The sequence below is a fragment of the Tiliqua scincoides genome, chromosome 3 (assembly GCF_035046505.1).
Source record: "Tiliqua scincoides isolate rTilSci1 chromosome 3, rTilSci1.hap2, whole genome shotgun sequence".
In the NCBI taxonomy this organism is placed as follows: domain Eukaryota; kingdom Metazoa; phylum Chordata; class Lepidosauria; order Squamata; family Scincidae; genus Tiliqua; species Tiliqua scincoides.
The window spans coordinates 198,539,935-198,565,556 of NC_089823.1; the positions used below are offsets into that span (position 1 = coordinate 198,539,935).

General features: G+C 42.9%; 1 protein-coding gene across 2 annotated transcripts in view; it reads left to right on the plus strand.

Moving 5' to 3' along the window:
- SLCO2A1 (solute carrier organic anion transporter family member 2A1) overlaps positions 1–25,622 on the plus strand; it is a 90,596-nt gene that overhangs the window by 41,672 nt on the left and 23,302 nt on the right. For both annotated transcript variants that reach the window (XM_066621936.1, XM_066621937.1), the window contains exons 2-4: positions 5,057–5,194; positions 14,570–14,735; positions 19,841–20,056. In XM_066621936.1, coding sequence (XP_066478033.1) covers positions 5,057–5,194; positions 14,570–14,735; positions 19,841–20,056 — 520 coding nt within the window. The remainder of the gene's footprint in view (positions 1–5,056; positions 5,195–14,569; positions 14,736–19,840; positions 20,057–25,622) is intronic.

The window sequence follows — 25,622 nt, forward strand, 5'->3', positions numbered from 1 at the left end:
CCCTCAGGCGTCTCTTTTCTAGGCTGAAGAGGCCCAAACACCGCAGCCTTTCCTCATAAGGAAGGTGCCCCAGCCCCGTAATCATCTTAGTCGCTCTCTTTTGCACCTTTTCCATTTCCACTATGTCTTCTTTGAGATGCGGCGACCAGAACTGGACACAATACTCCAGGTGTGGCCTTACCATAGATTTGTACAACAGCATTATAATACTAGCCGTTTTGTTCTCAATACCCTTCCTAATGATCCCAAGCATAGAATTGGCCTTCTTCACTGCCGCCGCACATTGGGTCGACACTTTCATCGACCTGTCCACCACCACCCCAAGATCTCTCTCCTGATCTGTCACAGACAGCTCAGAACCCATCAGCCTATATCTAAAGTTTTGATTTTTTGCCCCAATGTGCATGACTTTACACTTACTGACATTGAAGCGCATCTGCCATTTTGCTGCCCATTCTGCCAGTCTGGAGAGATCCTTCTGGAGCTCCTCACAATCACTTCTGGTCTTCACCACTCGGAAAAGTTTGGTGTCGTCTGCAAACTTAGCCACTTCACTGCTCAACCCTGTCTCCAGGTCATTTATGAAGAGGTTGAAAAGCACCGGTCCCAGGACAGATCCTTGGGGCACACCGCTTTTCACCTCTCTCCATTGAGAAAATTGCCCATTGACACCCACTCTCTGCTTCCTGGCCTCCAACCAGTTCTCAATCCACGAGAGGACCTGTCCTCTAATTCCCTGACTGTGGAGTTTTTTCAGTAGTCTTTGGTGAGGGACCGTGTCAAACGCCTTCTGAAAGTCCAGATATATGATGTCCACGGGTTCTCCCGCATCCACATGCCTGTTGACCTTTTCAAAGAATTCTATAAGGTTCGTGAGGCAAGACTTACCCTTACAGAAGCCATGCTGACTCTCCCTCAGCAAGGCCTGTTCGTCTATGTGTTTTGAGATCCTATCTTTGATGAGGCATTCCACCATCTTACCCGCTATGGATGTTAGGCTGACCGGCCTATAGTTTCCCGAGTCCCCCCTCTTTCCCTTTTTAAAAATAGGCGTGACATTTGCTATTCTCCAATCTTCTGGCACCATGGCCGTTTTGAGGGACAAGTTGCATACCTTAGTCAAATATTGGCTTGAAATGACTTAGCCAATATTTAATTTTTTGCAGTAAAGGTGGAAAACTCCCAACAAAATGAAATTCTGATTATACCTCTTATGACAGTGATTTTGAGAACAGATTGCAATTTTTATGCATGCTTGTATTTGGAGGTGACTGCATCGATGTTGCCCCTGTCCTTGCCTCTACAGCCAAAGGACAACTGATTGTAGCCCCAGAGTTCTTTGTGGGAGGAATGGGTAAGCAGGATCCTCTGGCCAAAGACTAAGCTTATTTTCCTGTTTCTCATGTGCTTGCTCAGACAAAAGGAATACAAATTTTCAACAAGCCTCCTTCTGGCCTGTTGTCTAGGTTCAGAGTGCCCTTCCTATTGCCTCTATGGGGTGGGGCAATTATAGAGAATAACCTTAGAAAATACAGTATACATGGGTTGTAACAGAAACAGAAAACTGGAGTCGTGTCTCTGAGACAAATGTCTCATTCACTGCAGGAAAGGGTTATGTTGGTTGTGTACCTCTGAATTATGATGGCAAGTAGATGGTTGGTGTCACAAATTTGAAAGGTCAGAGTGGAATACAAGAATGGCAGTTGCATACAGCCCCAACATAATTGGAGAGAAAGGGGATTTTAAAATTGTGTGCTAGTATGGAAAAGGGAACATTGATTTTGGAAAGATTTTTGCACTAGAATGCTGATTGTATCAATTACTGAATCATTTCCTAGCAAGTGGCTAATTCACAGATTTGAAATACAATTTTATTTCAAATTTATTTTATTGTATTTCAGCCTGCAAATATACTGTCTTTGTACACAAGCATATAGTATAAAGCAGTGGTTCTCAAACTTTAGCGGCAGGACCCACTTTTTAGAATGAGAATCTGTCAGGATACACCAGAAATGATGTCATGATCAGAAGTGACATCATCAAGCAGGAAAAATTTTTAACAATCCTAGGCTGCAGTCCTACTCACAAACTTTCCCAGAAGTAAGTCCAGTTGACAATAATTGTTAAAAGCATATGCGTACATAGTAGCCTGTTAAAAGTACAGATCTGTCACATTTCCCCAAATGCAGTCGCATACCATGGTAGCATCAAGTCTAATACGTATATTAAAAATCAAATATTGAAATGAATGGGGACCCACCTGAAATTGGCTTGCGACCCATCCGTATGTAACCTGCACATACACCTGTCTGCTTACCTGATCCCAATAGCTTGCATTGAACAAACTTCATGAAAAAAGGCATGTGTAGGTCCTTTTCCCTGAATTCTTGCATTAAGGAGGAAGATTTCACTCTTTTCCAAAGTACTCTAACTCTCCACAGTTGGTTTTCCTCATAGAAGATTCCATGATTGAGTTAAAGAACAGATATGAACTTGATAATTAAAATTATGTAAGAGCTGAAACTGCTCATCCGCAGGCTTTCTGGGCCATTATCGTCTGGATTCCAGGCAAAGCCAACAGCCAGTTTATTTGGTGAGTGCAACTAGAACTATTTGGAAAAAGATACTATAGGCTGGTTTGATCTATATGAATCAGCAACTTGGAAAAGAGTGCTATTGTGGATGGAATTATCTGCATTTGCTATTTCCAGCCGTTTTTGGTGTCTCTAATAGCACAACTTCTGTACGAATAGTTCTGCTTCTGCAGTACTATACATAAGCAGGTCCCATGTGACTAATGGGGCTTACTCTCAGGAAAGCATGAATAGGATTGGAGCTTCAGATGAGAAGGTTGGTTGTTAAGGTATGCCCAAGAATTATGTCATTAAATAAAATGCATTAACACCACAAGTGAAGCTTTAATCGTAAAAGTTGAGGAAGTTAAAAAAATCCTATTTTCTTTCTCCTCTGTAATTATTTATTTATTGTGGAAATATAGCATGTTGCAAGATATGTTTTCCCCCCTTTAAGCCCTCCAGTCTAACCACCTAGCCCTCCTATGTGCTTTAGAGAATTTTTTTGTATAATTGACACATGCCAGGAGCAGAAGAAGAAGGGGGACTGAAGCCCACTTCTCAGAAGCTTAAGATCCCTTTTCTAAAATACCATCTGAAAGAAGGTCAAATGTCCCAGCTGATATAGGCTTTGTCCTGCTTTGTGAAAAACCCTGTATTTCACAACTAGGCACGCCAACTGGTTGAACCATTTATAGATCAAAGAGGAATTATTGGATTTGTGAATTCCTAAGAGTATCTGCTTTACCAGTAGTGCTCCTCTGGAAGTGTGCGAATATAGTGGCCTGGAAGGATTGATGTTGCTGATAGAGATCTAGTATAAGGAGGTTTAAGAAAACATTTCAGTCATTCTGTATAGGAGACATCTAGGTAACTTGTCTCTGAAATGGTAAGAAGCAGGAAGAAAGGTTCTTTATGTCTTGTACAGGGAAGGATGAACATTTAAGCCCCATACAGAATTTACTAAAGCAATTGTCTTAGCAATTGTTACAGTTCCCTATTTGCATATTATCACTGTCATGTGTGGGCAATGAGCTGGTACACAACCAACCCAGTGCAGTTTATACAAGTCAGTTCTTCACCAGTGCACAGCTAATCCATAATCCACATGCCTGACATTCTCTTGCAAGGTATAGAACTGAAAAAAAAAAATCAATGAAGGTTTTACCTGCTGCACCGCTGCTTTCTGAAAGCTCTTCTCTCTATTCTTTTCCTGTTGTCCCCATTCTCTGTGTGTGTGTGTGTGTGTGTGTGTGTGTGTGCTCATCTCCTTCCGCTTTCATTTTCACTTCCTCTGCTTTTTGTCTTCCCCTTCTTCTCTTTCTCCTAGCAACTTTTGCTTTGCCTTCTTCTTGAGACTATTCTTCAAGAATCATGGTGGCACTACTATTCCTTTCCGCTAGCAATTGTCTGTTTTTCTTATGAACTCACTCCTTGTTACTGCCTGGAATCTCTTGCCCTCCACTCCTTTGCCATTTCTTCCACAGCAACCATGGCTGTTGCAGCACCTGCCAAATCTACAGCACGGGTTGTTTTAGAAACACTGCTAAGCAGTGCAGACGGTGAGGACTCAGGGCCTAATCCTATCCAATTTTCCAGAGCTGGTGCAGCTGTGCCGATGAGGTGTACGCTGCATCCTGTGGTGGAGGGGCAGTCTGAGGCCTCCTCAAGGTATGGGAACATGTGTTTCCTGACCTCGGGGCTGCATTGCAGCTGCACCGGTGCTGGAAAATTGGATAGGATTGGGCCCTCATTTTTTCAAATGCTGGCAAGTATGCCATGGTGTTAGTTTACACGATAATGTTCATTGTAGGAAGATACCATATCTCCACAACCAGCCCGTGTTGTGTCAAATGCCAAATTCCCATCTTTACTTGTTTTAGCAGGTGCTTATTTCATGAGAAAAGCAGACAGTAAAGACATTATCCTTGTGTCAAACATTTGCTGAATCAATAATTAGTAAAGACCTTTTTTGTCTGTCAGAAGCAAATGCCTGCTACAGTCATAATGTACATTCTGTTTAACATTTCACTCATTTGTGTAAACCTGTCAGTCAATCACATTTAAATTACAAAAGCAAAAGATTTCCCCATCCTCTTTTAAAATGCCTGTCACAATATTTGGACTTTCTGAATACCATAAATCCGGATAGTGTGTAATGGGTGGGAACCTGAGCTTAACAACCACATTCCTGAATTTCTAGCATGCTTGCATGTCAATGTTCATAAAACCTGAGCCTTTGCATTTCAGTGAAAGAGAGGTTCCAGATACCTGCAAATATGTCAAAAGGATTTGAATGGAAAAGTTATGTTTTCAAATTAAGTCAACCACTTTCCATTTTGTCACAGTGAGTTATTTTTTTTAACATTAAACAACATGCATACAACTCAAGATGACTGGTGAGAAGATTCTCCAGCCCTGATATTGGGAATTTCTGGGTCACCACTTGGCCATAGTCCTAATTCCATCTAATTTACCAACAGGTATTTGTTGCCTGCCATAGCCTGCTTCAGCTGTCTCAGCTCCTCTACAGTGCCTACTTCAAGAGCAGCCTGACAACCATTGAGAAACGCTTTGGCCTCTCCAGTTTGTCTTCTGGCTTCATCTCCAGTTTACATGAGGTAACTGCATCAGGAATGCACTTCAGGATGAGACTGTGTCACCTGTCAGGTATCCATTGTTAAGCATTCAGCAGATGGGGTAGATTTGAGACAGGAAAGAGAAATGGTTGGTTTTCTCATACTAAAGGAGGATGCCATAGGCTGTGACGTCTTTCCCCCAGCAGACAGAAGGCTGCTGCATGCAATAGAGCAGTGCCACAGCAAGTCAGGAAAGTGCTGGCAGCATGCCCTGGAGAGTAATCGAGGGCCAAACTAAACATTTAACCAAGTGCACAGCTGCTGCCATTCATCGCTTTAACTTCCCTCTCCATAATGTCTAGCAGGATTTATTGACACTCTGCGTTCCCTGCTGCATGTCTTTGGACACCTGTTGGTGGGTGGGGAGAGTCTGTGAAGCACGGAACATTGTGACATCGCAATGCAAGTAATTTCTGCTGAATCTTGTGAAGCAGGGAGGTGAACTTGATGCATAAGGGCTATGCTGGACAACAGCTGAACATTGAGTGCAGTGTCTAGCATGGTCCTGGGTAGCTGCATAGCTGCTGTCTCGTACAGAAGATTTGGCTATTTGTGTTTCACATATAGTTTCCCAGTTTTAAGGGGCACATCAGTGTATGCATGCAAGTTTATGCACCCTTATGCATAGGCAGCTCTGTGCAGTTGCAGAAATACTGCTGTAATTAAAGTTCTTGATAGCCAAGGAGGCCTTATTCATATTGTTCACATTATAAAGTAGATCCCACTGGTAGTGGTTAGCCAGAAACTCTGTGTGTCGGAGGGGGGGGGGGAGTGATTTTAAGAAAGTTAATGTGAAGAATTACTTTGAAGTGTCATTGCGCAAAGAAAATCTTCCAGGAGAAGGAACATTGGGAAAGAAGCTTTTTTTGGCCCCATGTCCTCCAACTGCCTAACTGTTCTGAGAAAAAAGTGTGCCTGACCTACATTTCTCTTTGCAATGGATGCTACACCCATGTATTTAATAGATAGGCACTTTCTGCCAGGCTCTCAGAAGTGTTGCCGCATCAGATGTGTAATGCTATATTACACATTATTGCGATATTAAAAGAAGGTGCAACCCCCAATTTGTTATGGAAGTGTGAGTCAGACCATTACAGCATCCCCTACATTATCCAAGGCTTAAGAATGAAGCTTTACCCATGCTGATAGGCTTGATTATAGCAGAGCTATTAGTAGTACCCCCATAATTAAGCTTCTGTCAGTGTTTCCCATGAGAAATCCCTCTTCCCTGAGGATGGAGGCATTACTCAGGGTGAACTCCAGCCAAGAGCAACAGTGTTGCTACTGGGTTGTGGTTTTGTTCTGCTTCTTTGGAGTCCCATGTGGAGTCCACAAGACCCTGCAACTCCCTTGCTCAAATACTTTCTGTAAACTTTTGTTTTCCAAGTCAGCATTCATTGCATGGCATTTGTTCATGTCTGTCCTGCTCCCATCTTCATTACTCTAAGCTTTGTAGTTTAAGGCTTATTTAGTTCTCTTACAGTGCAATTTAGTGCCTATGGCTTCAATCCTATACATACTTACTCAGTACAGCACACTTCTAGGTAGACATGTGTAAGATTGCACTATTTGAAGGGGCTCATATACAAGGTAGTTCTCCTGATGGAAAGAGCTTCTCCAGACAGATAGAAAAGTTGCTCTGAACAGCTTTGCATCCTTTCCTCCAGTAGTAGATACAAAACATAAGAAGAGCTCTGCTGGATGAGACCTGGCACCACATTTTTCACACTGGCCAATGACAGCCTCCTCCATGTGGAACTGACTAGGGAGAAGAGTAACTTCGGGTAGTTGCAGAATTGAGAACACAAAGGCAGAAGCATCTAGGTCTGCACTGTACAATTTCAGTAACTGGCAGAGAGCCCACTGAAAGAGAGAGCCGACTAAGATGAAGGTGCTTATGGGAGTTTTAGCCTTTGTGAGGAGTACAGTACAGTACTTCCATAGCAGCAGCCCTCATAAAGACTATAATTTCCATAAGCACCTTCGGTAAATATTTATGTCAATAAAGGTTCCATACAATGGTTACTAATAAGTAAAATTGCTCTGTTTTCTCCCCAACCACTGTCTCCTGCTTCTCACCTCACCAAGCAGCTCCTTCCCTCTCACCTCACCAAGCAGCTGCTCTTAGAAGATTTTTTGGACTATATTTTCCCAGGTATAGGTCAACTGACTTTTTTTTCACAGTCAATTTTAAGGCATAAATGTTTGACTTATACACAAGTATATATGGTTTCTTCCACAACTTCCCAGTCAGCAGAATCAGGAAGACATAAACAGGAAGTCTGTATCCAAGATCTTCTTCATCAGTTGCTATTTCTTTTCTTAAGGCCCAAAAAATGCAAACATGTTTTTATGTCTGTGTGGCCATGAATGCAAACCAGTCTCCCCTCTGCCCAGCCACCAGTAGCAAGCTGTCCTCAATCCTGGATTTCCCCATGTGGTATTGTTTTGCAGTAGCTGGTGTTCTGGCCTTGTTCAAGCAACTTTCAAGTTAGAACTTGGCCCCTCATCATGACTCAGAATCCGTTTTGATTTAAGCTTGATATTTGGCAAAACACCTGGAGCCTGGCAAGAGGTGCTATCAAATTCTAGGCGTCGTGTAGGGGAAAACACAGAATCGAGATGTTTTAATGAGCAAGGTCATGGCTTCATTTGCAGAGGGTGCACTTTTAGCATGTTAACAACACATATACCACACTTCGGTGGAAATATAAAACTTATGGGGAATGAAGTAAACATGAGTCTCGGGTCCTGACACAAACAAAAAATACAGCAGAACTAGCATACCAGGGTCAGTGGTTAGCCATTAGGATGAGCAATGTTGCCTCACAGAGCTCTACAAGAAAAAGTATTTGCCAAACCCTCACATTAACTGAGAACATAAGTGCTATTAAACTGTAACACAACAATCCTTCTGCTTAGATTTGGTTCTGGCTTCATCTTCCAAGGGCTGTTCTAGAGAAATAATACCCAGAATTTGATGTCTAATATCCTCTCTCCAGCATCAGTCATGTTCAGATATGGATAAGAGTGCATACAATATAGTACACTGCATTTAGAATGTCAGTGGGAATTATGGGACATATTGTACAAAACCTAGAAATGAAATCTTACAGTCCTTCAGTGTTGTACTTCTTGGAACCCCAAATTCCCCATTTATACAGAGTTCCCACTTGTTGCTCTGATGCTTTTTAAATTATCTAAACAAATAATTACAGACCCACTTTATGAAATTCTCCCTTGGTAGCAGGAGGAACAGAATTCATCTAGCTCAGACTGTGCCAAACCCTGACTTGTGGGGCAGATCCAGCATTTAGAAAAAGCCTTACCTGTGTGGCGCAGCACTTTTATGTTGCATGCTGCAGCATCTTATCTTTCCAGCTGATTTTCTCACAAACTTATGCTGGGTAGTGGATTCCACCTGGAAATTGAGGCACAGAACCTGCTGGGGCAATGGATAGTGGAAGCAGCTGCTTGGTGTGAGTGTGAGAAGATCTGCTGGAAAGATAAGATGCTGTGCCACAGAACTGAAAGCTCTGCACCATGCGGGTAAGACTTTTTCTAAAGCAGCAGTTCCACGGTTTGTAGACTGCTGATTTAGAGGACAAAATAGGGTGCATATTGATTCTTTTCTCAACATTCCATGGTATTTGTATCACATGCAAAGCCAGGTTGCATTTAAAGTGCATTTTATACATTTGACCAGCACTAGAGTTGGGTTCACTGACCTAGGGTTAGTTATCTCTGGAGCTGCTTTATCAAGATTGTTTCAGTATTTTCTTTGGAGGTCACTAGCATAAAGGCTGACGGGGTGTGGGGAAATCAATGACACAATCCTATTTCAATTGATTAAAAGGTGGTGGAAATGAATTGATGCCGGTGATAAATTCACAAAGTTGTTTGTATGTGTAAGTCTGATAACCAGATAATGGGAGGAATGCTATTTCCTAAGGTGCTAGGGTGGCTTTCCCATGCTTAAGAGGGAGGTGACCTGTGCAGTTTCATGGGTCTTCTCTGTCTTTGTTGTATAATGTGTACAGTGGTATGATGGCCATTTCAACAAAGCTTTCAAATGCCCATTAATACCCACATAAACAGCATAAGCATAGGTGCATCCTACTCAAAACTAAGTTCACTGAGTTCAGTGGGACTTCCTCTCAGCTAAGTGTGTTTAGGATTGTAGCAAAAATATCATATATGGGTCATGCCTTGGTATCCACTGGGGTTCTGTTCCAGAAACCTCAGTGGATAAAAAAAAATCAGTGGATACCAAATCAGTGGAAAAATAGCTTTAAAGACCCACTTCCAGGTTTCTTGCTCCTCCATTGTCACCCCAGAAAGCATTGGTATAGACACTATACTGCATTCAGCCACTAGATAGGGTGAATAGTGGAATCTAATGGAATTATTTAATAGTGCAAAGGTAGGAAATTGAATTTTAGAGCTTTTTTTCCCTTATTACAAGGTGTTTAAAGATGAACCTCAGTATCCGTAGTGAGTCAAATTAGTGGATAACAAATCTGTGGATAACAAGGCAGGACCTGTACTGTACTTACATTTTCCTATCTCCCCTCTGTGGTATTAATTGTCACTGATATCCTGCAAGTTTGGATATTCATGACATGCTAAGAATGGAAGCATTTCAGAGATGGCAACTATTGGCTGAATGCCCACTGGCCTGTCCTTAGTGTATGCTTAGCCTCTGAAATAGTCTCTATGAACAGGAATAGGTTATTACTGTGAAATCCTCTTATAAGATTAGCAATTTTGTGAGTTTCGTTCCTTTACACCCATCTGGGATGTCATCCACGTAGCCCTCGCACAGCAGTCATAAAGTACAGTGTTGAATCCTTTTGCCTAAACTGTTTTAACATTCTTTTCAATCCTTCTGTCTTTGTGATGCTATTTTGCCTATAAAGATTGCTATATCTTCTTGTATTTCTTTTCATATACTCACACTATACCTTACACAGGAATCTTTTTCTTTCTTTCTTTCTTTCTTTCTTTCTTTCTTTCTTTCTTTCTTTCTTTCTTTCTTTCTTTCTTTCTTTCTTTCTTTCTTTCTTTCTTTCTTTCTTTCTTTCTTTCTTTCTTTCTTTCTTTCTTTCTTTCTTTCTTTGCCACCAGCTAATAGTTTTCGTTCAGTAACACTGGAAAGTAGCACAGGGATAGCTTTTGTGTGCCATGAATTGCAATTAGGATGGGATGTCTCTTTCCAGCTTCTGCTCTGGCCTGGCAGAAACGGCCAAAATCCTTCAAAGTATGGAATGGGCCTCCTTAGATAGATACATACAGCTGTTTGGTGGGATATGAGTCTCTTGTATTTTGGGGAAGAGAGCATCAATTCAGCCATGTTTCACATTATGTCTGTGGAGCAACCTGAGCCATGAACAACACATACCATCTACAGGTGAGGCCTCAGTATTCATGGAGGATCTATTCTCGGACCTCCCACACATACCAAAAACCGCGAATAAGCAAATCTGCAGTTTTCAGCACCTTAATTATTATTATTATTATTATTATTATTATTATTATTATTATTATTATTATTATTATTAACAGTATTTATATACCGCTTTTCAACTAAAAGTTCACAAAGCGGTTTACAGAGAAAAATCAAATAACTAAATGGCTTAAACCTTCCAAAGGGAACTTTCTGAAAGCCGTGGAGAGGGAGGGGCTCAGGAGAGCTTTCTGAAGCCCGTGGAGTCTGCGTGCATCTGCCCACTGCTTCATGGGCTTCCGAATGGCCTAAAAGCCAAAAAAAAGCAACTTCTGGTTTTCGACTGAAAACCAGCAGTGACATTTTTATGCCCTTAAAAGCCATTAGGAGGGCCAGTTGGAAACAGGATGCTGAACTAGATAGGCCTTTGACCTGATTGAACAGGGCTTTTCTCGTGTTCTCACGTACAATTCCAAACATTCTAAATGGTTACTAAAAATCTCTTAAAAAGTAATACTAGTAGGAAAACAAGTGTCACTATCAAAATCTCTTATGAAAAAATGAACATCACCTCTGAAATGCTCTAACAAACCCCTGAAACACACCTTTCCCATTCACAGTGGGGATTCAGGAAGTTCCTAAGTACTTTTTATGTAAAAAAGATGTTGACTAGTACTTGGGAAACCTCTTGTCCTTCGTCCTGCATAGTACCTCCTCTGTGGTGTCCCTCTCTGGACATTTCATTGTGGTAATGGCCATTCCAACCCACAAATAGTTATCTTAGCCATCCTGTCTGCGTACATTTGCTTTTGCTTTGAGGCATTTTTCATACTTTTATATGGCTCCCCTGCCTGGTTTTTTCTGGAATTATAAGGTTTTTCTCATTTATTTGTAAGTTTGCAATTCCAAAAGCCACAAAACTAGACAGGAGAGCCCATGTAAATATATATGAAAGGAAATTTGGGCACAATTACTGTAGCTTAAAATGTTGAATTTGTCTCAAATCTGAACCAAGCCAACGTAATTGTAACTTTATGTAACCCACACATTATGCCTAACAGTTGCATCTCATGCAAAAGATGTTTTGAGACAACAAGCATGGGAACTGACTCATCTCCAAACCCCTAGATCCACATACTTTCAGCTACAGAGATTCTAAAATCCAGATTTCTTCATAGACTCCTAGAGGACTATGATTTGAATCGCATGTCCTCATTCTTGCATAATACTGACCATGAATGTTCAATTTGAATGGATCTGTGAGTGTGTTGAAATATGAGGGTCAAATACTTACTTGGTGTAAATTGGCATCCTCAGTTGACCTGAGCTGACCTGGATCAACCGAAGAGCATTAAAAATACTGCTAAATCCCTTGGCAACGTGTAGCACAATCCTATCTTGCGCTAGAACAGGCAGGCCAGGAGGCCTGTGCTGTATCCAGTGCAAGATAGGGCTCCAAAGTGGCTCAGCCAAAGGTAAGTGGAAACTCTTTCCCTTACCCACAGGTAAGCCACTGCAGCCCCTGTGCGTCTTCTTGAACTTGTGCCACCTCAAGAAGTAGCATAAGTCCAAGGAGAGTGCTGATCGGGAATGGGAGTTGGAATCTGGCATAACTGCCAGGTCCCATCCCCACCTCCCTCTCCCCTCCTGCCCTAGGACTGCCCTCCGCCTGCCCTCCCCCCACCCCAGAATGCCTCCCTCCCGTCACCTCTCCGCCCGCCTCAGGCTTCAACCCTACACACACCTAGTGCACTTTTAACAGCCCAATCTTGAACTGCCCGGTACGCGGAGCTGCAGTTGCACAAAAAAAAGGCTGCCGCTGCACCCTGTGTGCTCCAGGCAGCCCCCACTTCTGCCTCAGGAGAAGGGGACTTTTGTCCCCTTCCCCTGGGTAAACTAGTAGCCCCGCAATGGGGCTACTTGATTCTACAGCAATCCAAAGGTTAGCGTAGAATCCTTGTCGGGTGGCCAGCCTGACAAGGAGGCTCTGGATCCAGTGAAGGTCCACTGATCCCGCCCTGCTCCCTCCCCTGGCATGCCTCTTCCCTGCCCTCTCCCCGCCCTCACTCCACTGCTTGGCTCTCAGTGCAACGGCCCAGTGGCGGAGCTCTCGCACTCCACTGGCACTAGCCCAACGCCAGTCAGTGCTGGGTTAACACTGGCAGTAGGGCCCGCAAACATGTCTTATGGTACCTTTGCAACAGTGCGCACCAGTGGTAAGCCAGCAGGCAATTCTTAGGATTGGTCCCGAAAACATTTAAAATTAATAAAAATGAGAACTCTGATTGAGAACTTAGAATAAAATACACATAGCACCTCTTTCTGCTTTTCAAATAATGAAATCTGTGAAAAAATAGCACCGTTTTCAAATATAATAATAATAACAACAAGTGGGTATTTATATACCGCCTTTCTGGTCATCGGTTTACTCCTCTGAAATACATTTGCTTATCAGGGAATAAGCCCCACTGAACACAGTGGGATTTACTTCACAGATTTTACCCATGAAGAGGGTAAGCTCCATCCTCACCAGCTCTGCAGCGGCTGCCCCACATAAAAATAGTCTAATCCAGAGGTGTCAAACATAAGGCCCGGGGGCCGGATACAGCCTGCGGAAGCCTTTTATTGGGCCCTCGGGCTCTCAGCTGCTGTGCTGAGGTGTTACTTCTGAATCAGTGGCTCGCATAATAATTGGACTCTGCTATATCTTGAAATATGATCAAGATTTGTATATCTTCTCTTCTGTCATTTGCAGCTAATGTGTTCCTAAGTGAGAATAAAGTGCTTATTTCTGGTTATGACCTATTTAATGACATCATTTCTTGCCTAATGACATCACTTCCGGCCCTCAGCAGGTGTCATAAATGCTGTTGGGCCCACTGTATAACATGAGTTTGACACCCCAGGTCTAATCTCCAGCAGGAGAGGATATCTCCATGAAGCTTCCTGGGTAACCTTGGGCTAGTCACTATGTGTCAGCCTCACCTACCTTGCAGGGTTATTGTGAGGACAAAGAGGAGTGAAGGAACCATGTAAACCACCCTGAGCTCCTTGGAGGAAGAACAATATAAAAATGTAATAGATGATGGATAGATGACAGATACTCTACCCTGACATTAAAAACTATCTGAGATTAGGAAATCCGCACAGGTGAACAGAATGATATAACGTTTCTCCCAGATGTGCATTTCTCTTGGATGTTCTGCTTTTCCACCTGCAATCTGAAATGGAAGAGGCCTCTTGGGATCCTATCACTTTATTCTGTTGCATGTGTGGACCAGGCTTGATTTTACAAGGAGGGGGGATAGGTTTTGCAGCTGTGGTCATGTCAGTCTCAAATCTGGGGTCAAGCACTCCCTTGCTCTTCCTAATTGTATTTCCTAATTATAGAAGAAAATACCTTCTTTTAATGTTGGTATTAAACATGGTGTGCAAACAGTAGCTAGGGCATCTGACGTCAGATGCCACCCTCTGGAAGTAATTGCGGTGATGTGATGTCATTGCCAGTTACTTCCAGGTTTATGGTGCACTTGAAGTGGTTGCAAGGTGCTCATAGTTTCTCACAACCGATCCAAGTACTTGTGAGCAGGGTGCAGAAGAAGTTAACTGCAGCAGTGAAAAGACATCTTCGCTGCTTCAGTACCTTCTCCTGCACCCCCCCATGCCTCAGCACCTGCTGTTGTGGGGTGGGTTAGCATCCTCTGAAAGCTTGGTACCCAGGGCAATGTACTCCCTGTCCCCCCCTTAGCTAAACCACTGCAAGTACACAAAGTAGGAGAAGTGCTACCTGGAATTACCATAGTGCAACTTGGAAATAAAAGCCGAGACACAGAGATGCATCCTTGTCTTGCCCATCGCCTGTCTTTGGGCTATTTGACCTTCTCATTCGTCTGCCCTTTTTGTCTCCACAGATTGGAAATGTTGTCCTCATCATCTTTGTCAGCTATTTCGGCAGTCGAGTTCACCGGCCCAGGATAATAGGCATTGGAGGCCTGCTTCTGGCCATTGGGGCCTTCCTTCTGACTCTGCCACACTTTCTCTCAACCCCTTACGAATACATAGCAGCAGCAAACACCTGTATGTGTCTTTTCCAAGATCTCTTTTGCAGAAGCTTGGAAACTTTGTGAAACCATGTCAGCTCCTGCTTTTGGTTCTTTTCAGTCAGGGTCTAGCTTAGAGTGCTTCTGCTTCTGCTGAATAGATTTGCTTTCAGAGTCTCCACTGAAAAAAGAATGTTAACTTACCCTGGTAAATGAGTCTGTAAGTGTAGTTGTGTATTAAAGTCTCTTGGCTGTTTGCCACTCTGACTTCCAACATCACCTGAGGCACATTGTGGTCTCTGTGCAATGACTTGCCTGTCGTGGGAGTGCCAAGCTAGATCAATGCCAGGAGAGCCCAGGGCAGTGCATGTTTTGGTTCATGTCTGGTGTCAATGGAAGCTTTTCTATATTGAATTGCATCTGACGCCACCAAAATGTGCAAGACTTATTATTGACCGTGAAGTGGGAAATGTAGCACTTCTGTACAGTGTATGTGTTTCCTTTGCCAAAACCTTGGAACACAAAAGGGAAAGATTTCACACCCACTGATTGTCATGTGATCAGCTTTGCTACCAAGCATTTTCCCATTTCCTTGCAAATCAGGCAGCAGTACTATGGTCGCCTGTGCATACAAATGTCCCCATAGGCTAGTTGGCAGGAGATGTTACTGCTGGTGGGACCAGCTGACATCTGTTGAGGTAATGCCATGTGTGTAAATAAATTCAGCTTGTCAGTGTACTCTATGCAAAGGAAGATATGTGTGAAAGGGAGAAGGAGCTCATCCAGGGTGGTTGGCAGGTACATATGGCTCCTTCAGTACCTTCTAATCATACAATATAATCATGTAACTGCTGTCATGATATTTATCTGTAATGCATCTAGGCACTGCTATCCAGGAAGCAAGCTGAAAAACATTGTTCCCACTTGCCCTCCAAATTAGGGGCAATTGAGGTATCAAATCATTGGCAAGCTCAATAGCCATGCTCAATAGCATCCTATTCCCTAAAGCCTATGCCCTAAAGGTCCCTAAAGTCTACGCCACAGCTTCTCTTGAGCTATGGTTGCATGCAGAGATTTTTTATGCCTTTGGTGATTCATCTAGTTCTGCAGTTTAACATTTTTCTGCGCATCAGAATCATTTGGAAATGTATGTATGGAGAGTAAACTTGCTGAAAACACCACATGGGATGGCAGCTGAAAAACCATGCAGATTTTGCATGAACAATCTTGTGAGTAGGAGCCAGGAGACGTTTACTATCTGACTCATAGTAATTACAGTATTTGGCAATTAAAAAGAAAGAAAGGTTCCCTGTGCAAGCACCAAGTCATTACTGACCCTTGGGGTGTCACCACTTCCGTGACGCTTTTATGGTAGACTATAAGCGGGGTGGTTTGCCCTTGCCTTCCCCACTGGTATTACCTTTCCCCCAGCAAGCTTCCATCCTTTTATTGGAAGAATGGAAGACTGAGTCGACCTTGAGCCGGCTACTTGAGATCCCAGCTTCTGCTGGGATCAAACTCAGGTCATGGGGAGAGTTCTCAGTTGTAGTATTGCACCACATGAGGCTCACCATTTGGCAATTATTTGCCATAATTAATTTCTAGGAAAGTTCAAAATTAGATGATTCTGCAGCTCATCTCCCAATCATTTCGATGCTTATGAACTTCTCTGAAGGAAGCACTTTGAGATTCTGTATAAAGATAAAAATTTTCTCCATCAGTTGAGCACATTTCATTTATATGGGTTTGTCTTGATACTTTCTTCTGATTAGGTTGGTATACTGTTCACATCACATAAACCCCATTTACCCTTTCATATTCCCATGTTCAGATTACTGTTAACCCAGGACAATGGCAAAATTAGCCAAAGGCAGATCTTACCCTAACTGGGCGCTCTCAGACAAGACACTCCAAAGGTCTTCTTTACCCCACCACCCCACCATCTTCTTCAAAGGTCTTCATCTTTAAACGTCTTCTTTACCCTTCCATCACCCAATTGCCCTTTTGAGCTCATGTTACAAACTTTTGGAGAAACTAAACATAAACAGAATTGGTCCTATAATAGATGAACATCTGCCTGTCGAACAAGCGGGCTTTCGACGAAATTGTAGCTGTGTTGACCAGGTGTTGAGCTTGACAAGCTATATCGAGGCTGGCTTTCAATGAGGTTTAAAAACTACAGGTGTATTTAGCGACCTAACTGCGGTATATGACACTGTGTGGAGGAAGGGTCTGCTATATAAATTGTATCACATCATCCCCTGTAAAAAAAACTGTATCGATTAGTCAACAATATGCTAAGTGACAGATCTTTCCAGATCATAATGGGGGACAATGCAAGTAAAGTAAAAAGGCTAAACAATGGCCTCCCACAAGGCTCTGTAATGGCACCCACACTATTTAACCTGTACATCTCAGACTTGCCAGTAACAAGGGTATGTAAATTTGGATGTGCCAACGACTTGGCTCTAGCAGTGCAGGGAAAAAACATGGAAGTGCTGGATGGCCTCCGCTCAGAAGACCTCAAGATGCTGGGAAAATATTTTGCTGACTGGAGATTAATACCCAGTATCAGCAAAACGGTGACTACATGCTTCCACCTTATAAATTAGCTATTGCAGCCCCGAAGGTCTGTCTAAATAACTACCTACTCCCTTACAATCCTCATCAAAAAAATCTCGGAGTAACTTTGGACCAAACTCTCTCTTATAAGTCACACTGCGAAAACACGTCTGCAAAAATCAATACCAGGAACAACATACTCCAGAAATTAATAGGAACAAGATGGGGAGCTTCAGCCACTACTCTCAGATCAGCATTAGGATTGATCTACTCCTCAGCAGAATACTGTGCTCCAGTATGGCTTAACAGCTGTCATACGAGCAAGATTGATGCCAAATTAAATGAAACCATGAGGATCATAAGCGGCTGTATAAGACCCACTCCTATCTGTTGGCTCCCCGTCTTGAGCCACATAGCACCACCACCCCTACAGAGACAAAAGGCTTTAGTGAAAGAATATAGAACAATCACCAACAACCCACTTTTACCAGTACATGCCAGCCTTCCTCATCTATCAATTGGTAGGCTTAAATCCAAGAAGCCTTCTCTGGCATTCACACATCATCTGCACAACAATTTTAACTTCAATGCCCAATGGAAAGCTCAGCGGGCAGTCGAACGCCCAGAAACAGGTAGATATATAGATGATCCTACACTTAAGGTGTCAGCTTTCAACTTACCTCACCAGCACTGGAAAACACTGAACAGGATCCATACCCTACATGGTGTTAGTCAGGACTCAGTGTTTAAATGGGGGCTAGTATCTACCCCACAGTGTGATTGCAGGTTCTCCCGCCAAATCCTATACCACTTTGTGTCTGGCTGCAAACTGAGGGTGTATACTGGCCCATGGTCTGACTTTTTCCAATGAAGGCCACTCTGTCCTTGAATGGCTGGATGAACTGGACATTGACATTTGACCTAGTCTAATTGATATATAAGTCCATCCATTATATGCCATACGCTAAATAAATAAACCCCACCACTTCCCAAGATTGTTTCCCAAACCTGGTGGGCATCTCTGCATTAAGTGACAGGAGCCCAGAATGGCAAACACTTACGTAATCCAGAACATTGTTGGTTTGGTTGGTATTTCTTGTCTCATTTCCCCAAACCAGTTTCACTTCCAACATGTTTGTTTGGCAAGGGATGCATCTCTAACGTGACAATTGAATTTATAAAAATCAGCCTAAGATGGTTAAGAAGGCTCCTGCACCTGGGAAACGCATTCCAATCTCATAAAATAATGGTTTTGCAATGAACATGTTCAGGAATTTTTTAATAGTTACTGTATGAGGCAAGCTGTCTTTTATTAACTGAAATCATCCAATTACTTGGTCAACATTTTTGCTTAGGTTAATCAAAATTTGATCAAAGTACCAGAAGCCCACAGCATCACTCATTAAGCGAAGTAAGTTGATGGAAATTCTGGAACAATTGTAAGAACAAATGAGAAAGCACAAGAAGTAGGAGAGTTGGCATGTGTGGCAAAGATTTGTTTTAATCTTGCATTGGATGTGCATTCCTAACCTCCTCTGGATGTTGTTTTGTTCTCTCTAAAGAGAACTGTACTTTGATTACTAGACTGAAATTGGTTTATGATTGTTCCATGGACAAACTGATCACCTTTAAAGCTGGTATGTACTGTGAATGCACACAGGAATCCTGGACAACTACGGTTCTGCTTCCTTCAGTAGTTTTCTAGCTGCTCCCCCACCCCACCCCATAGGTTCAAAACATACTGGTGCATCTCTGGTCAAAGCCCTTTCTGAACACATCCCTGTAAGTAGTGTTGCAGTAAATACCTTGAAAGAAAAGGGTGATGACAGTTGCTGATTAAACTGAGGAAGTTTACAGTTTTGGCCAGCCTCCAACCTCCAGGAATGAGGGATCGTTAAGGAAGCTTACAGATGTATTTAGCTTGGCTTTGTTAGTGAGCTTTACAGACATGCACATGCGATTGTTATTGCCTAAGTGTTAGCTGTTCCTGCCCTCTCGAAAACGGCTATAGAGAAGATATGGGCCAGAATCCATATCATGGTGTTTCACTGCATGGAGAGAGGTCTCTGTGTGTCATCTTTCGATTTCCAGCAATAATTCTTTTCAACCCTCAAAAAAAAACCCCATAAAATCAAGATCAGGAGTCCTCTAAAGCAGCATCCCATGAGACACTGGAAGGGGACATGATCCTTCCATGCTTTGTATGTACTGATGGGCCTCTCTGGATCATGGTTCTGGATCATGGTTCTGGTGGCCTTGTATCCGATATTGTTAAAAATATTCTTTAATTTGGACCCTAAAGGTGAATAGAAATGCTGGTGGGATATCTGGCTTTCTCTGTACATGTTGCCCTCTACTTTCCATGTATCAGAGCTTGCACAGTGAATCATGTGAATTACCTAAGTTATACCTACAGCACAAGTGAACTCACCAATTAGGATGTGTTCCCATTTGAACATTTTTTTTTCCAGTTTTTGCTAGGGAAACATTGTATAGTACTGGATTTAATGTGAGGCCTAGTTGTCTGTAGGATTCCCCCCCCCCCTCTCTTTTTAACATTGTTGCACTATCTGGTTCCAGATAACAAGAGCAGTAGCATCAGACCTGAGATGTGCAGCAATGTGCCGTATGAATGCCCAAAAGCCACCAGAAATGTCCAAAGAGAATCCAGCACCATGTGGGGCATAATGGTATTTGCTCAGCTATTGGCAGGAATTGGGACAGTCCCCATTCAGCCATTTGGGATCTCCTATGTGGATGACTTCGCTGGGCCAAACAATTCTCCTTTGTACGTAGGTAAGTGCTTTCCCTGGTATCAAGGATGTGTGTTTGAAAGCTCTAATGCCTTCTCTCTGCCTGTGCTACTGTCCTCATCCCAGTGATTCACACTGTGTCAGGGAATACAGTATTTGGGTTTAGTAGTGGCAGCTTTCCCAATAAATCTGCCACCATCCCCTCCTTCAGCAGTGAAATTAATGGAGGGGAGATTGGAACCCTATTAACCAGCCTCCTTTCCCTCAGTGTTGCAAAAAAAAAGATGGCATGATACAATATGGCCTAAAGGCTGGACTTAGCTGAGCAACTTTCCTCTCATTCAGTAAGCACTCTCCCATTGAAGTAGATTATAAGAATTTATTTAGAGAAAAGGGGATAGCTACAAGTACAGAATCATGGGTTTAGGAACAATACCCCACACAGTATAGAAAACAACAAACCTAACTCAATTCGTAGAACTCCTTACACAGGAAGTATAGAGGTTTGAGAGGCAAACGGACACCATCTTGCTCCTTTGGCTAATGGAAGCTAAATTTGGTAATTTAGCTCTGGTTCCATGATATTTTTATATTAATTTCAATCATTTCAGCCTAGGATGATGTAATAAATCTTACTGAGTCATGCTGAGTTATTATTCCTCTTCAATCCCCCCTCCCACTTCAAAAAGCCCAGCTGTAGATACTTTGTTAATTGCAGGTTCAGCACCTTGTCTTTGTGATAAAGGAGATGGTCAGTTCCTATGCAATGAGGAGATACTGGAATTGCAATAAGCTGTTCCCAGGCAAAATTTTACAACCTTAAACACAAAAGATGGGTCTGTCACCAGGATGGACTCCAGGTATCAAAGGAATGCAAAGATTTAAGATGAATTTCACATATCAAAGTGGTACCAGAAGCATCAAAGAAATATAGGTGTTGTGTTCTTAACATCCAAGGATATAAATATCAAAGACTGAACCTCAAAATGAAGCAACATATACATCCTTGACACCTGGAAAGGTGTTTTATTGTAAGTAGAAGTGCCTCACTGTCTAGCTGGCATTGCCATACTGTCACTACAGTACGTGCTTGAACTTTGTCCAGAATTGGAGCTACCTCCTGTGACTTTCTGCTCAGCTGATGTATCCTGTTTGGAGAAGCCAGGAGTGGAGGCAGGACTGGATCCAAACTTCTCTTAGGGCTCTGCCATAAGTGAGGCCTGGCAGACTGCAAGAGAGGGTGTCATCCTTATTGCCCAAGTGATAGAGCTGGCACCTCTCTCACTCAACTCAGGGCTGTTGCAAGAGGAGGGAGGGGTCTCTGGTGCATGTGTCGTGTGTGGGCTGCTATTTAGGCAGTTCATAGGAAGGTGTCAAAGAGCAAGGTGAGAGGGTTGGTGGAGAGCAGTAGGATACTATTCTGCCCTAACTGTAAGCAGTTTTTCAGTGCTATATAGGGGTGGGAGGTCTTTTCCATTTCTACGCAGAGATGCCAGGGATTGAACCTGGAAACCTGTGCATACAAAACATGAACTTATCCACTGTGGCTCTATCATCTATGCTCTCTGTGGGGGAGGAGCCTGGTTCAGAAAAGTGCAATGTCTACATTGTAAAACCATCTTCTAGAAACAAATGGTAAGCAATATACTGTATTATGAGGCCTTCTGCAATAGGCTAGAGATAAGGTGAGAAGTAATGAACAGAATCCATGCTGTGATTGCTACCAGACAGTGTTCTCTCAAGTTGAAAATTGTAAATTGATTTTCTTGAAACCAGGGTCAGTGCAGGATTCAGATTTTTACCTTTTTCCCCTTTGGAGTAGGAAGCCCATTTCCCCAGGAGCAAGATTTTGTTCCAGCGTCTTTCTGCCATAGATGTTAAACAGTGAATATAATTAACAGAGTCTAACAGATAATCTTGGTGAGTGTGCAACACAGCTGTATCCCTCATTTTAGATTCTCTCTAGGTCTGCTCCTCCTGCCTTACAACACATTCGCATAGCTTTTTCCCAGCATTATCTTGCTCCAGTACTTGGAGTCTGAGGTCTTCTTAACCGCCCAGAGGGCATATTGCAAGGTGCTTGCAGCATTGGGGATGAGGCTGTCCCCTAGTGGAAAAACACATTCTTTGCAGGCAGAAGGTCCCAGCTCAGCCCCCTTCATCTCCATATAGGGCTGAGGAAAAACTCCCGTCTGAAACCCTGGAGAGCTGGTACCAGTCAGTGTTGGCAATGCTGAGCTAAGGGGGATCAATTACCTGACTCAGTATAAGTCAACTTCCTATCTCCTCCCATTCCTAAGATGGTCCCTGCGTTGCTCAGCCACTGATGGTGGCAGCTGCTTTAGTGTCAAGAGTGGAGTGAACTCGTATTGTCAGTGGGGAAAGTAGCCTTTTGCTCTGGTTCTCAGCAGCTCTATGACTGAACCTGCTGCCACTCTGCAATGGACTGATCTGGAAGTTTTCAGTAAGTAGGCATTTTCAAATTTAGAGACAGAAAAGTGTTAAATTATACATTTTTAGGCCAAATTGTTGCCATCTATTGAATACAAAGCTTTTCTCCTAGTAGAGTCCCAGCTGCCTCCAATACGGAACTAAGATGCTCCAGATCTAGCCTCTAAGCATTCCAACTGCTACCAATCCCTATTATGTAAATCTAGGCAGAGACAACAATCTAAAATGTGAGATTGGGAGTGCACCTTTCATGCCTGGAATGTTTATGCAGGGATATTTGTCTAGTAGGCTTCGACCCTCCAAAAGTACCTGAAATAAGTGGAGTTGGAGCACTTACACAGGCTGGCATAAAGGTCATCAAGGCTTATAGGCACCAAGTGTTGTGGACATCAGAAATATTTTCTAGTAATGTGTATTCATTATTTGAAACTTGGAAAAGGAATCTAGTTAACAGATAACATTCTTTTTAAGCACAAAAGCATCATAGGTATGGAAGTTAGTTAGCCATAAAAGATGGTTAAAATGAAACCAAGCAGCTCAGTCTTACAGCATTTCAGCATATTAGTAGATGGAGCCAGTGGTGATCCTGGGCTTTTTTGTGCCTGGGGCCATCACTTTGTTTGCTGCATCTCCCGCCCCAACCCAGAAGTAATTGCGGTAATGTTATTACATCACCACAGTTGCTTCTGGAATCTCACCAGGAGTACAAGCCTACTCGCATTGCAGTTATGCACTGGTTTGGGCTGCCCTCCCTCCTCCAAGGAGAGAAAAGATGCAGCCCAAAGTGGCGCGCTCCAGGCAGCATCTTTTATCTCCTCAGAGGCGGAGAGGCAGTGAGCTTCTGCCTTTCTGGCAGTAATTCAGCACCAAACTGGACTGCCTCCCCTCCTCTCCTCCTTTATAGGAGGAAAGGAGCAACCTAGAGCAATACTGCACTGGGTGTTGCAAGCAATTCCCGGCTCACTGATTCTCTAGGGCACGCCTTTCCTCTCCTCTGGAGAAGAGAAGAGGATGGCTTAGAGAGGCAGCGCACTGGTAGTTGCAACTCCTGGTGCACTGACTTTCTAGGGTACTCTTGGCTCTCCAGCCACGACTCTGGGCCACCCCCTCCTCCTCTGTCGGGAGGAGGGTTGTTTTTTTTAAAGGTAGAGAAGCCAGCAGAGGTTTTTTTTAAAAAAGAAAAAAGACAGAGGGCGGGGGGGGGCCAAAAGCTGGCTGCAGTGCCCCTTGAGAGGCAGTGCTAGGCTTTTGCCCCTCTTGCCCCTCAATTGGTCTGCCACTGGATGGAGCAATGACATCACAATATTGACATTTGAGTTGACCAGGCAGGCTTGTATGTGCCTTGTGCTTAAAATTAAAAATAACATTTAAAATGTAATATAAAAACCTCCAACAAGGAAATTTCAGTTCTGCAATGGGTATTAATGATGCCGGCTAAACAAATGTATCTGCATTTTGTTTGCATAACTTGTTTCTGCAGGTCATAGGAAGGGGCAAGGAGCTCTCTAGGCTAAGTTGTTCCTGCTATAAACCATGTGATTGTTATACCCAAACTTGCAGCTCAATCATATTTACTGGTCTACTACTTCATCCACTTTCTTAAGCTTTGTAGTGGCATGTCAAGTAAGGATGATGTTTGGTCAACTTGAGGTCATGTGGCTTATCCCTCATTCTGCTGTTCTGACCTCACTTCACAGCTCCTAAGAATGAGAAATAAAGTCTTTCCTATTGAATCTGCGGATGCAGCTGACAAAGCAGAATGTCAAAACTCTTAGGCTGAAATTCTATACCAACTTGCCAGGTAGTACTTACCCTGAAGACTTCTCCCCTTTTTAAATAGGCACAAGTCAGCAATTTACAGTGCATTTGCATTTCTTTGTTATGTTCCTGCAACTATCTAAACTGAACTGCTCCCTCAACTAGTTCTCAAGGTGTAAAAGAATCATGCTTCCTTTTTACAACAAATACAAACTGCCCTGGGCAGAAACTGGTGAAGATCCTGCAAATGGGAAGGTGGAATAGAAATTTCCTAAATAAATTAACAAATCTTTAATCCACATTTTTAGGACAAAGACTGGATGGCTATAGTTAGAGAGTCATAACTTGTTTCTACACCAACTGTAAAGCCCAAATTCTCTGTGGCTTTTATCTTCCAGGGAGTTCAGCTTTGCTGAAAGAATTTATGCCCCTCTCAGTGCCTATGGACATACCACACTTTTGTGACCCTGAGAGATAGGTGGGACTACTATCCAACTGTGTGTTTCTCAGAATTCTGTATAAATTTTGGAGCCCATTTTTGTTTGTATTGTGACGGGGGAGAGCAATATTCAGTGCCCAATCAAGCCAAGCCCTAAAGAAATACTTTGCACCAAAGCACATTGTGCTGAGTGTAATTGGTATGTGTCTAGTTCAGGATAATTGACATGGTACCTACTGTCAAAACAAGCCTCATCTCACTCTCCCTCTCTAATTATTTGAAGACAGTCTTGTTAGTTTTAAAATTGCAAATAAATTACTGGAATTTGTCAAAGTTTTTCCAGGAGGATGACCTTTCTGAAGATAGTTAGCTTCTCCTCTGTGTTCATAAAAGCTTCATCTGCTAGCTTGAATGTCCTTGGCTTAATGGAGTTTCATGTTTTCTGTTAATAGAATGAAGGATCTGTTTATAGCTATTCCAAGGTACATGGTTTTTACTAACCGTGACTCTTTGCTAACCAGTGACTCATGGTCCCCTCCTTGTAAGCTTCACCATCACAGCACATCTGATAGATATTGCCTATGTACTGTCATTTTAGTCATCAGCAGTAGTCTTGTGCACCGAGAAGCTAATTACATCCCATTGAGATCCTTCTCAAGAAAAATTGGGGTCCTTGTTTCCTTTTCTCCCTCCTTCCTTCTCCACATTAGGCTATTGTGCTCATAGAATTAGAAGCTAAAAATTTGTATGACGGCAGAAAGTGAGGCCCCCTATGAAGTGTAGTGGCGTCTGCAAAAGACTGACAGCCCAATCCTGCGCTCCAGGCACCTAGGGCTGCAGCTGCACCCTGAAAATGGCTGCCACTGCATCCTGTGTGCATCGCAGGCAGCACCTGCGGATCCTTGAGAGAAGGGGACTTTCATCTCCTTCCCCCTGGTAAACAAAGTAGCCCCACAATGGG